Below are 12,754 nucleotides of genomic sequence, written 5' to 3'. Positions count from 1 at the left end.
AATCAGGATGTCTGTGGGGAGCAGGACCTAAGACTGCTCAATGAGGGGTCAGAGCAAAGGTCAGGCCCCGCGGTAAAGTGGATTACTCCAGCAGTGCTTGAGTACATCGATTCCTGAAAGTGGAAACAAGCATTGCGGGGATGTGTGACTTGCACGCCTGAATTCAATTCTTTTTTTTTAATTCAGAGAGAATTTCCTGTTGAAGCCCCATGTATACCACCCTGATTGATTGATTTTGATAAATAAATAAATTAAGCAATAATAAGGACATTTAACAGTAAAAATGTTATCAATTGATAAAAAAACAAATCTTTGATTGATAGGGATAGATAGGAAGCAGTAGACAAATAAAATATATGATTATAAATCACTTTATTAAAAATGTTCAGTGATATTTATTTATCTTAAAGTTCCCCCTTTTCTCTAATGATTGTATCCCTTATAACTCATCTTTAAATCACCGAAATGACATATTTAAACGTTTTTTTCCTTGAATTTTTTTTTCTTCATGCATGCCTTAAAATAGCTTGAGTGTAACTCTACACCCTTGCCTCATTTAGTATACATGGTTCAATGAGTATGCAAATGAACCCCGCCTCCACTCACTCACTCACACCAGCTCAGAGATCCAGTCATGACGATCAAACGTTGACCTGATTGGTTCGTTACAAGGTAGTTTGTGACATCAGCAATAGTGTTGACTCATGAATTTGCACATGGTTTGTCTTAAAGCATATTAAAAACACCACATGGACATATAAACAACATTAAAAGCTTGATTTTCACCACAGGGGGATTTTAAGAATTGCTAATTAAGTGGTTTTCAAATGATCAATGTTTTTATTAAATTCTTATTTTTGATTATTAAATTATCTACTTATCCTCATGTCTATATATCTCATGATTGGTTTAGTTGATTAATTATTTTTGTTTTGTAATTGATTTATTGATTTCTTATTGATTTATCGATTATTCAAATGATTACTGAGTTCCCACATTACTGCATGTAGTCTCAAATACATGTAAAATCTAAAATACGCAATGAATTTGGATTTGCTAAGTTGGATGTATTTTATATTGGTTCCTGGAACGACAACGTTCTGTTCCAACAAACACCCCTAGTCGTTACCCCAAACCTAACTTTACAGAGGAAATGATTGATAATATTGTTGCTCAAGCCCCAAAGCTAAGCCAAATGCTAAAAATTAAATCTGATTGGTTTTGCCATCCAGTATGTGCCGTCCAATGAAATTTCAGAGCTTTGTCAGGGGGGAGAATTATAAGCGCACAACAATTTAATTAGAAACAATATTTATGACATTTTCCCTTAAGAAAGTTTCAGGTAAAGGTTCGTTCTGTTCGTTCTTGTCGCTGACACCCGCTAATTTAAGTTTGGCCATCCACAGATCTTCACAATAGAATTTTCCCCTGTGTGAACAGCTCATATGGTCCTGACATTCAGCAAAGGTCATAGGCCCTGGTGTAACACCTGGTGTTAAGATGCATTTCGGTCGATCGGATCACTGGTGGACGATGCTAAATACAGGTGTAAACGGGGTCTAAAATGTTTTGAGCTTATCACTTTCGACCACTTCCAGACGTAGTCAAAACACATTTTACCGGATTTCTTTTGAGGTGTAAACCGTTCATGTGATCGAATGTGTTTGAACAACCACAAAAGATCGCCTATACTCTCTGCCTACTGACCTAATGCGTAAACATTATGGGAAGCGCGCTAACCAGGCGGGATTTAAACTTTTGTCGTGCATTTTCTCCCACCCCTAGTCTTGTATGTCAGAGCAGAAACAAAAGCTGCTGCTCTCCTTACGTTTTTCCAATGTCTACTCTTGCAAATATCACAACCCAATATGTATGAACGCTGCAATAACATCCACAAAATTATTTGTGGCCTCTCAACATCAGAATTTTCCATGCGGATTTGTTATTTGTTCTGTTCTAGGGCACCAGTGACTTTTGTGTCTCTCCTGACAAGTTCATTGTCAATCAAACCAAAGACTCCTTAAGTGCAGGTAAGTAATATTTCATTACTTCATAACATATGCCTGTGTCCTTTCCATGAACCAGATATTTTTAGCACAGACAATTAAAGGCATATTCATCCACTTTAATGCCATTTTATTTATTATAAAAAAAAAAAAAAAAAAAAAAGAAATGTCCCATTTTCAGGGTACTGTGTTTTAAATGTAATTTTGTAAAATCCAAATAAGCTTTACAGATCTTTATTTGAAAGGGTTTAAACAATGTTTTTCATGCGTGTACAATGAAGCAAAAACCATTACTGCTCATGCACCAGTGGAACAGTCCATCAGACACTAGTACTAGTAATTACATCTACAGTACATGTAATTTACATGATTGGTGGCTTAATACTGAATAGTTCTTGTATTTGGGTGGTCATATTGTAATGTTCTCATGATTGAAGTCATAACATGATGGTTTCCAAATCGATTTCAGTTAATAGCACAGTAATTTGGGTCCGGAATCTCAGCACATTCTTGAAAAAAATTTTTAAAGCTGACATTTTTTCCCTATATTTTCTCAAGAATGAAGCTCGGAATATTTTGTACTCCCAAAAACAATACTTGAGAATGTACTTTTCTTTTTCTTAAGGTTGTTCTAAAGACAACGCTTAATTAGAGTTTGAATTCCCTAATAAAATGTTCTTAAAAATCCTTGTAAATAATCGTAAAAATTAGGATAAGCTTCCAACTTTCTTAAAACTATGAAAGCTTGTTTCTGCCACAGAAAAAAAAAGTAATTGCGACTTTTTTCTCACAATTGCAAGTTTTTATCTCGCAATTCTGACTTATAACACGCAATTGCGAGATATAAAGTCAGAATTGCATGATATAAAGTCACAATTGCGTGTTAGAAAGTCAGAATTGTGAGATATAAACTCGCAATTCTGAGGAAAAAAGTTGCAATTATCTTTTAAAATGTTTTATTCTGTGGCAGAAACAAGCTTCCATAAAGGTAAGATGTGTAATTAATTGATCACGTTGTTTCACATATTAAGCTTTACATCATAACACTATCTACATCCAGTATTGGGTAAGTTACTCAATAAAAGTAATTACTAGTACCTACTAATTACATCTTCAACAGTGTAGTTAGATTACTGTACTATTTACTCTCTCTGAAAAGTATTGCATTACTTATTACTAATTACTGTCTAAATCCCATATCAACCACAACTGGTTGAACAATACAAGGATTGACATAATGATATAAAATTGCACAAATTATTCTTGAGCTGACCAAATTATTTTGATGTTAAATATTGTTTTATATAGAATAGTTATATACAGTGTTTAATGCAATTATATCAGAATTTACTGTAATCCCTTGCTTAACCATTTCAAGGGAAAAGTAAATAAATGCCGGAAACGAGTTACTGTACACCCAACAATGGCTACATATTATACATATTACTATTACTAGATATGTGCACCTGTACTCTTAAGTGACGCCATATTCGATAATGTAAACAATGATCAGTCACGAGTCAGATAGGGACCTCGTTGTTAATTTTAGAATTACAACAATTTTCAGGCACATTCAGCACTTGAATCCTACATATACCACGCAATCTTTAGACGGGCTCTTAAAAATATTTCAAATACACAGTGCAGTAAAAATCGTGACACAGAGTGCTGAACTCTAGTGCCAGTTCACAAAAGTTAATCTGCAAGAACCGTATATTATTATATGTATTATTTTTAAAGAACCTTTCAAGAATTGCACTTTCATCCTTACAAACTTCTTAAACTTTATTTGAATGAATCTCCTAACTTCTTTCTTAAGAAGGTTTTTGTGACTCGGGCCCCTGAATGTTTGACTTTGCTTGTGTGTCCCCTGCAGATATAGTGCACTATTACCTGTACTGCAGCCAGAGTCTTCCCAATCCGTTCCAGCAGGTAAACGATTCAATTCCTCCCTGAACTCCTGACACGAGCAATTAACGGAGCTTACAGATTCATTTGACCTCTAATTGAAGCGAATACCCATGTTAAAGCCATTATAACGTTTTTTGTAAAAAAAAATAATAATAATCTGCGTGGCTAATTCAATTATGAATAGACGATATTAAAATAAACTTTGATCAAAGAGGGTCTCTTTTGTCTGTAGTTTTGGGATAATTAGATTTGTCTGGCTTTCTCGCGTCGCCTGTGGGAATCCTGCGAAAGCTTTTCCACTGATTTAGACATTTATTCTGTGCTGGTTAAGCTCCTGTTTTGGATGATCATCTATTACAGTAAACGTTCTGAGGGGAAATCATGAAGCGAATATAAGACAGATGTAACCATTAACCAAATTTAAGCCCTGAATGAGTGTTAATCCAGATGTAAATACATATTCTCAGCTGGGATTTATGGCCTTTTACTAGTCGTTGCATTAGCATTAGCATTAGCATAACCTATGGCATAAGTAGTAATCCTTTAGCTCATGTTTTGCTGTTGTTTCTGTGCTGCAGTCTCTGACCATCTTCCAGAGGTCTCTGACCACCATGCAGATACAGGTGCAAGGTTTGCTGCAGTTTTCTCTCCCTGTGTTTCCGACTGCAGAGGTGAGAGTGCTGTCAAAGATAGATGAACTAAAGAGTTCTGCATCACAATCTGTACCTCCTTTTTCTCCAAACATGATTCATTTCTCCTGTATGAATCATTTCAGAAAGATCTTCTAGGAATTCAGCGACTCTTGAACTCCTCAGAGTTCAATTTGCACCAGCTCACCGCCTCGCTGGACTGCCGTAGTCTTCATAAAGTGAGTCATCCTTGTACGGAAAATAATATTTTAACAGTTTGTTAGTCTGGATCTGGAATAGCCAGACTTTTACACTGTAAAAAAAAAAAAATTGCTGCCTTAAATTTTTAAGTACAATCAACTTGGAAGTTTAGGTAATTTCAATTTAAATTACATTAAACTGACTCTTAAAAAAAAAAAAAGTTGAAAGTTGTTTAACTTATTTTGATGAGTTAAAGCAGTGTAAAAACATATGTTGTCATAATTTATTGATCATATACTTTTTTTTACAGTGTACCTATCACCATTTTTCACATTATTTTAACCAAAAATGGCCACAATGACAAATAAGAATGTCCCCCCAAAAAAAAAAAAAAAAAAAAAAATTCTTTTTTTTTTTTCAACGTCAATGTTGTCTTTGTATTCATGTTGGTTTCATGGGGTTAAAAAATGTATTTATTGAATTTCAGTTAGATAAGAGTTTTAAAAGCATATTATACCTTGAATGCATGCAAGTAGACTAACCTTGCCTTTTCATAAAAAGGTAAAATTATCTGATATTTTAAGAAATTTATGGCATAAGGGTCTCTGTTTCTTTTCTGCTTGTTGGTTGCACCACTTGACTTTAATTTTACAGACAAAAGATTTTCAGATATTAATAAGCAACAAAGCAATTTTGTATTTCTAACATTGATAATAATGAGAAGTGTTTCTTGAGCTACAAATCATCATATTAGAATGATTAGTAATGATGCTGAAAATTCAGCTTTGATCTCGGGAATAAATTACACTTTACTATATATTCACATAGAAAACATTTTAATCAAATAAATTCAGCCTTGGTGAACAGAAGATACTTCTTTTAAAAACATTAAAAATCGTACAGATCCAAAACTTTTGCCTGGTAGTGTATGTATTAGTTAAAAAAAAAAAAAAACCTGTTCCCCTGTGGAGTCTCACCATGAATAGGCTCATGTTGATCTAACAGCGTTGTGGTTGTGCAGGACTATCTGGAGGCTCTTCTGGGCGTCTGCTATGATGGTGTGGAGGGGCTCCTCTATCTGTGCCTGTTCTCTCTGCTGGCAGCCTGTGCCTTCTGTGCCCTGCTGTGTGCCGTCCCACGAGCCTGGACCCTCATCGCCATCAGGTACCATTCCTGTTGTGTCACTGCGGTGCATGGCATCGATAGATGTCGGTGACAGGTGCTTTGCTTGTTCCTCAGGGACAGGGATTATGATGATATGGACGAGGAGGACCCCTTTAACCCTTCGAGGCGCATCAGTGCGTATAACCCCGGCCGAGCTCAAGTTCACAGTTTCTGCAGTTACAGCAGCAGCATGGGCAGCCAGACCAGCCTTCAGCCCCCGCTGCAGGCCACATCCAGCACACCAGAGTACATGTGAGTGTGTGTGTGTGTGTGAGAGAGAGAGAGCTGTTGTTTTCTCTCATGCTTGACCCACTTATCTTTCCTCTTCTCCTGCAGGAACCAGTCCATGCTGTTCGAACGAAATCCTCGCTATGAAAACGTCCCATTGATTGGGAGCGGTTCACCACCACCATCAGTATGTTGATTTTTTTTATCTTACTGACTAATTTTTACTCGATCCTTGTATGCTCTATGAATTTCACCAACTATTGATTTTTTTAAACAGATTTCTCTTGCAAAAAATACAATTATTAACTATTAATTCACAACTCTATGAGGAAGGGACCTCACAATCTGCACGAGCCTGATAGAAATTCTGGCTTCAAATTAAATCAAAGCAGGGCTGTTTTTAATTCATGTTCATTAATAATTTAGCATTAACAACTAATAGTAATTTCTCCGTGTTCCCTGTCTATCTGTCCCTAAAGGACAAAAATAAAGCAACGTTTTTAATATTGTGATACATCATGATGTGTATCATATCTTTAGGTTGTGGTTGATGTTCAGCACTATTCCTATTGCACTATTCCGTGTTTTCCACAATTCCACTTTTTCCCGCAGATCATGGAAATATATTTTTGGCTTTTCTTTTTTCAATTTTAAGTCAGTTATTCATGAATCACTTATACGCTACTGTTCAAAAGTTTGGGGTTCAGTAAAGATTTTTTCGTTCAGTAAAGTTCAGTATTTTTTTTATAAAAAATAAGAATAATAATGATTTTATTAAGCAAGAGTCCATTAAAGTAATAGTTTATTCCTGTCCAAATATGAACATTTCCTGATTATTTACTCACCCCCATGCCATCCTAGATGTATATGAATTTCTTTCTTCAGCCAAAGAGAAATGAATGTTTTTGAGGAAATCATTCTAGGATCTAAAGCAAGTGAACTGGGATAAAATTTTTGACAGTCCAAAATCCATATTTAGACAGCTTCAGATGGCCCAAGACCCCACGACCAAATCAGTATATCAGAATGATTTCTGAAGGATCATGTGACACTGAAGACTGGAGTAATAGCATTTCAAATTGTAAACATATTTTACAATATTACTGTTTTTTTTGTTGTTGGAAACAATTCAGTCTGGATGAGCATAAGATACTTCTTTCAGAAACATTAAATCCTTTGAATGGTAGTGTATATTCACAATAATTCTTAATTATAGCAGATATTTTAGCATGAATGAAATGGTAATGTTCTGGTACTCATGTAGCTTTGTGTGATTGTGGTGCACAAGATCATGAGAACTGAAGCTTTGAAGCAGATATGGAGCATTACTGCCCCCTAATGTTTCCTTTTTTTATTGATGCAGATATAAAGGGGAATCATGAGAAATTACTATTAGTTAAATTAAAAATTAAAAACAGCCCTGCTTTGATTTAATCCGAAGCCATTATTTCTATCAGGCTCGTGCAGATTGTGAGGTCTAACATGAATCATAAGTGAACACGGGTGTAATTGAGAGGATCGTCTTCTGAGTCGTGTCGGTTGATGCATCGCAGAAGGCGTAAAACTCATCAAAGGACAGTCTTCTGTCTAATGAACCGATTCCCTGCTTCATTTTTAACTGTCAAGACGCTGTATTCACACAGAGATATTTTACAGCTAATTGAGTTCTTTTCCTGTCTTTTATCACATTTGAAGTTATATCCCCAGACATTTAGAAACAGTAAGTGAGCCCACTGCCCTCCTCCCTACCGTGCTTCTGCCTTCCTTCAACATGCCTTTGTCCTCATTTCCTTCATCAGACGATATCTTCACCCAATCCATAAACATTCTGTACGTCCCTGTAAAACTTAAGAGCACTGAGCGGTTTTTGAGGTTGTTGTCTTTTGCTTTTTTTGCCCAGATATTCATCAGTATGTTTTCCCGCTCAGCACTTTTCCTGCACTAATACATCACCTGAAGGCTTGTTCACACATACAGGTTTCCAGGCATTACTTTTGTGTTAATGCCTGATACATGGGCAGAAACACATCATATAGAGCAGAGAAATTGCTCCCAGTAACTTCTCCATCTCGCAGACATCCACAGTGCTTTGGGACGTTCGTATTTACAGATTGGGATGTTGTTATTATGACGTCAGGTGTGTTCAAGTCACTTTGGTCGAAGCAAGATGGTGGTGTACCTTCTTTTAAAAAAAATGTTTTAACTTCTGTTCTACTAAATAAAGAACAGCCCATGTATTTCAGGGGGCTTTTTTATATATTGGGATGCGTGTTTTAATCAGACCCACTGGTATTAATATTAGCACAAAATTAGCACAGCATTAATTTTCTAATAGTCAATTATTCTGCTTATACTGGGGTACCACACCTCAAAACATTGTTCAGATGATGTTTTTCAAGATATTTGTCAGGTTTTTGTCATTTAAAACACTCTTATGTGTGGACTAATTTCTCAAGCCTCCGTTGTTAATTCCAAAACGTCATTTTAGAGCTAGTAACAGAGGCTTGAGCCATTGATAGCAGTCAATGCCGTTATTAATGCAGTTATAGAGAGAGAGAGAGAGAGAGATTAAGCGTAAGTGAATTACCTGAGTCAGTCTGTGCGTCTCTCAACAGTGTTCGACTGCAGAGTCTCGACTACTAGCGAAACTGTACGTTTATCTGCTTCAAGAACAGCGCCGTTTATTACCTCGCTAGTGAGAAATGTCATGTAGATTTTAAGTTGTTAATCTATTTTTTTTTTATAAAATCGTCAGAGCAGCACTGACAACACGTTACTGTTTAATGGGTTTTTTTTTTTAAGGATCCCATTAGCTGAAAGTCTGTGCAATCAGCTAGTCTTCCTGGGTAAAAAATTACATTTCAACAACAACATTTCGATCATCACAGTTAACACATATACACATTTCATATATATACATACATACACAAACACACACTCATACATACATACATACAATCTAGTTTCGATTCATAACAAGACAAAACATAAATACAATATAATTTACAATTACCTTAATCAAAACATATAAGAACCTACATCAACACATAACACCTTAGACTTATTTTAAATGACAGCTTATTACAAAGCTGACGAACTTCAATGGGAATGTTATTCCAGATGACAATAGCTCTATACAGGACGGTTTTCTTCATAAAATTAGTTTTTGGATAGGGGGTCATTATATGACCGTTATTTGCCTTTCTGGTGTTACGGTGTGAGTGTGTTTGAATAGGAGAGAGAGTGGGAGAAAGAGAGTATGCTTTCCGTACATAATAAAACGCAATTTTGCGTCAAAAAATATTGAAATAATTTGTCATTTTTATCTTATTGTTTACTATATTTATTTGCTGGGTCAGTGTCGTTGTTGGTTTTGGTTCTTTTGCTGTTTAAAATAACTGAAATCATTTGGCGAAGTGATATGGAACTGTAATGCGGTCAAGAACTGCCCGGAACTACTTTTGCTAGAACGTTCGTCAACCAATCAGATTCAAGCATTCAACAGCCCGTAGTATAATGTATAATATTGCATTGTATAATAACATTTATAATAATACTTTTGCCCTTTGTGCATGTAACTTGGCTAGAAAAAACAAATGATATAATAAATAAAAAATAAATACATTATAGAGTGTGCACTTAACTTCTAAATACTATCTTTCCAACATGACTTGAATGCACCATCATCTACAGTATCTGGCGGGAAACATATCAGTCAAAGGCTGCGTCCGAAATCGCCCCCCATACCCTTAAATAGTGCACTAGTAGAGGGGACTGCCATTTGTAGTGATGTCCGAAACCATAGTGGACGTTATCAAATGTGCTCATTCAATCCCACAATGCACCGCAATAATGAGTGTACAACTGATGTGGCCTCAACGGATAGAAAATACCCATAATGCACTGTGAGAGTCGCGCGCTGAATGAATTCCCATGTCTCGCTAGAAGATGCATGGCGCCTGCAGCTCCAGCGTAATATCATACAGGTATAAATTCCTTTTTTTATTGACTATTAAATGGTTTAATTAAGGTTTAAACATTAGTTTTCACATCTTTAGTTTCATCTTACTACTGGAGCTGTTTGCTAACTTTCAAATGATTATGAAACAGCAAGCACATACTATGCTATCCAGCGCACTCGGTGTCCGAATTAACTCACTCGTTTTCATTCACTCCTTCAAGTGAATTATATTAGTGGAGTAATAGGGAATAGTGAATGAGGGTATAGGGGGCGATTTCAAACACAGCTAGTCTTCACTTTCATTGGTCACTGCACTGTTCATTTGCATAAAGCCGCTGGACACGCCCACTCCGCATCACGAAAGGTTGCTTTTTTGCCCCAAAGTTTCTCACTGCAGATCACTGTATGTGTGCGTGAACAAGGCTTGAGGGTCTTTTGCCTGTGGCTTTCACACATGCCATTGTCCAAAGTCGATCGAATACAGTGTTTATCTTCCTGTTTCTTTATCAACTGCAGTATTCACCCAGCATGAGGACCACTTACCTGTCCATGACTGATGCCCAAATCAGACACTTCGGGACAGACTTTCAGGTGTAGGTTTTCTGAGGTCCTCTTCCCAAAGGAGTCTCTGGCGGCGTGAGATGAAGATCAAAATCACTCAACGTCTTCGAATAATCTCAAAGGACACGTGGATGATAAAGCACAAATATGTAATGCGCATTAAAGGGAGTTCTCAAAGAGAACTGAATGCCATCCAGACCTTTAAAGTACTCTTCTCATCTAGAAAGGCAAATTATACCTCAGAGGTTTATGGGTGAGCTCTGATCACGTGTAAATATTCGCTTATTCTCCTCAGGGGCTCGTCAGATCATTGATAAATGCTTTTCTGTGACAATAATGGACTGGATCAGAAAAAGATCTTAAAGGGATAGTTCACCCAAAAATGAAAATTTAGTCATACTTACTCACCCTCTTGTATGAGTTTCTTTCTTCTGTTGACCACAAAAGAGGATATTTTGAAGAATGTTGGTAACCAGACAGTTTATGAGACCCATTGACTTCCATAGTATGAAAAAAAAATTATAAAAAAATATGAAAGTCAATGTGCACTGTCAAATGTCTGGTTACTGACATTCTTTAAAAAATCTTCTTTTGTGAGTAAATCCACAGGTTTGGTGAGATGTTTAGGTGAACTATCCCTTTAAATGTCTTTGAATAATAATACTTCAGCTTAGGTTGTGCAAATGGCGATTAATAGCTCAAATTAATCACTTCACTTAAAAAGAAAGGAAAAAAAGCGATTGCATTTTACCACACAAAGGCCTTGAGCTCCATAATGAGCCTTAAATGAATATTTCTCAGTACTGGTTAATGATGTAGCCTGAGAGAAATGATCAGTTGGATGGCTTTCTGCGATCTGACAGACTAAATGGTCTTGAATATATTTTGCATGAGGAACAAGGTGTTTTGTTTGGTGCCTCTCGTTAAATATACTTCTATGTTGCGATCATGTGATTTCGCCTCGTGAATGTCTGTATTCTAGTTGTCAAATAGGTCTGCTATTCATTCCAGACTAAATTCACGAGGCTCACAGCACACAACAAAGATAAATGTGAGTAATTTTCTGCAACAGTAGATATTGGGATGAACAATTTGGATATGTAAATCACTGACAGACTATTGTTTGTTTGGTTCAAGCTTCTTGATGTTGTTTGTATGCTTGTGTACTCAAACTAGATCAAACAAAGCTGACGAAGCCTATTTTTCTAGGTTAAGCATTTTAGTGTTTCTACGGATGTACTGTAGATATGGCCATTTCTAAAGAAATGTCTTTAAGATTTTTTTTTTTTTTTTTTTTTTTTTTTAAATGCTCAACATACTGCTGTTTATACAGACAGCTGTTTATGATCCCAATGAATGAAAAAGAATACAATTCGATTAGATGAAAAATTTTGAATTCTACCACTATATTGTCTTTATTTGTCTACATTTCTAAAGTGCTGTTTTTAATTGTTTATGTAATGCATTTTTCTGTCATTTAATTCAATAAATAAAATGTTTTTTTAATTAAAAGTCATGTTTTATTATTCTTAATTCATGCTTCATGTCCAGTGCTCGTTGTGTGAAAATATGGAAAAATTATTCTGTCAACCAAATATATTTTTTGTAGAGCTGAAAAATAAATAAATAATATATATATTATGGATAGATGGATAGATAGATAGATATAAATTATTATATAATTCTATCATTTATTTTTAATATATATATATAAACTTACAGAATGTATACATTCATTTTTATCTAATTCTTATTAATATTTACAAATTTTAAAGTGTCATTAATGTAAAACACTAAATCAAATATTCTACATAAAATTGTATTTTGACAATTGAGTTGAATAATTCAATAACTGATGAAGGGCAAAGGAGAATCCCAGTAAAAGAGATTTATCTGAAAGGTAAAAAATGTCTATGACATATACATGGCATATGAGTATTTACTCATTCAATTGCCCATATTTTAATTAAAGATATGTCATAAAACATTGATTTCTCCCTGAGGATTGATGAGGATTAATCCCTCATTAACAAACAGACACACACACACAAACTTTGATATTCAACATAATGCAATGTCATAGATCACTATTT

General features: G+C 35.4%; 1 protein-coding gene across 2 annotated transcripts in view; it reads left to right on the top strand.

Annotated features, from left to right (window-relative positions):
• The window catches only part of ttyh2l (tweety homolog 2, like), a 47,699-nt gene extending 35,566 nt beyond the window's left edge, over positions 1-12,133 (top strand). The window contains exons 7-15 of one of the 2 annotated variants that reach the window (XM_082143444.1): positions 1,961-2,030; positions 3,883-3,938; positions 4,496-4,588; positions 4,693-4,785; positions 5,769-5,911; positions 5,987-6,163; positions 6,248-6,326; positions 7,835-7,859; positions 10,617-12,133. In XM_082143444.1, the coding sequence (XP_081999570.1) occupies positions 1,961-2,030; positions 3,883-3,938; positions 4,496-4,588; positions 4,693-4,785; positions 5,769-5,911; positions 5,987-6,163; positions 6,248-6,326; positions 7,835-7,859; positions 10,617-10,657 (777 nt within the window). In that variant the 3' untranslated portion in view covers positions 10,658-12,133. The remainder of the gene's footprint in view (positions 1-1,960; positions 2,031-3,882; positions 3,939-4,495; positions 4,589-4,692; positions 4,786-5,768; positions 5,912-5,986; positions 6,164-6,247; positions 6,327-7,834; positions 7,860-10,616) is intronic. The other variant, XM_082143443.1, reaches the window with a different exon arrangement.
• The last annotated feature ends 621 nt before the right edge of the window (positions 12,134-12,754 follow it).

This window comes from Leuciscus leuciscus, assembly GCF_965113295.1.
Source record: "Leuciscus leuciscus genome assembly, chromosome: 1".
Taxonomy (NCBI): Eukaryota; Metazoa; Chordata; class Actinopteri; order Cypriniformes; family Leuciscidae; genus Leuciscus; species Leuciscus leuciscus.
This window is presented reverse-complemented; position numbering and strand designations above follow the sequence as displayed.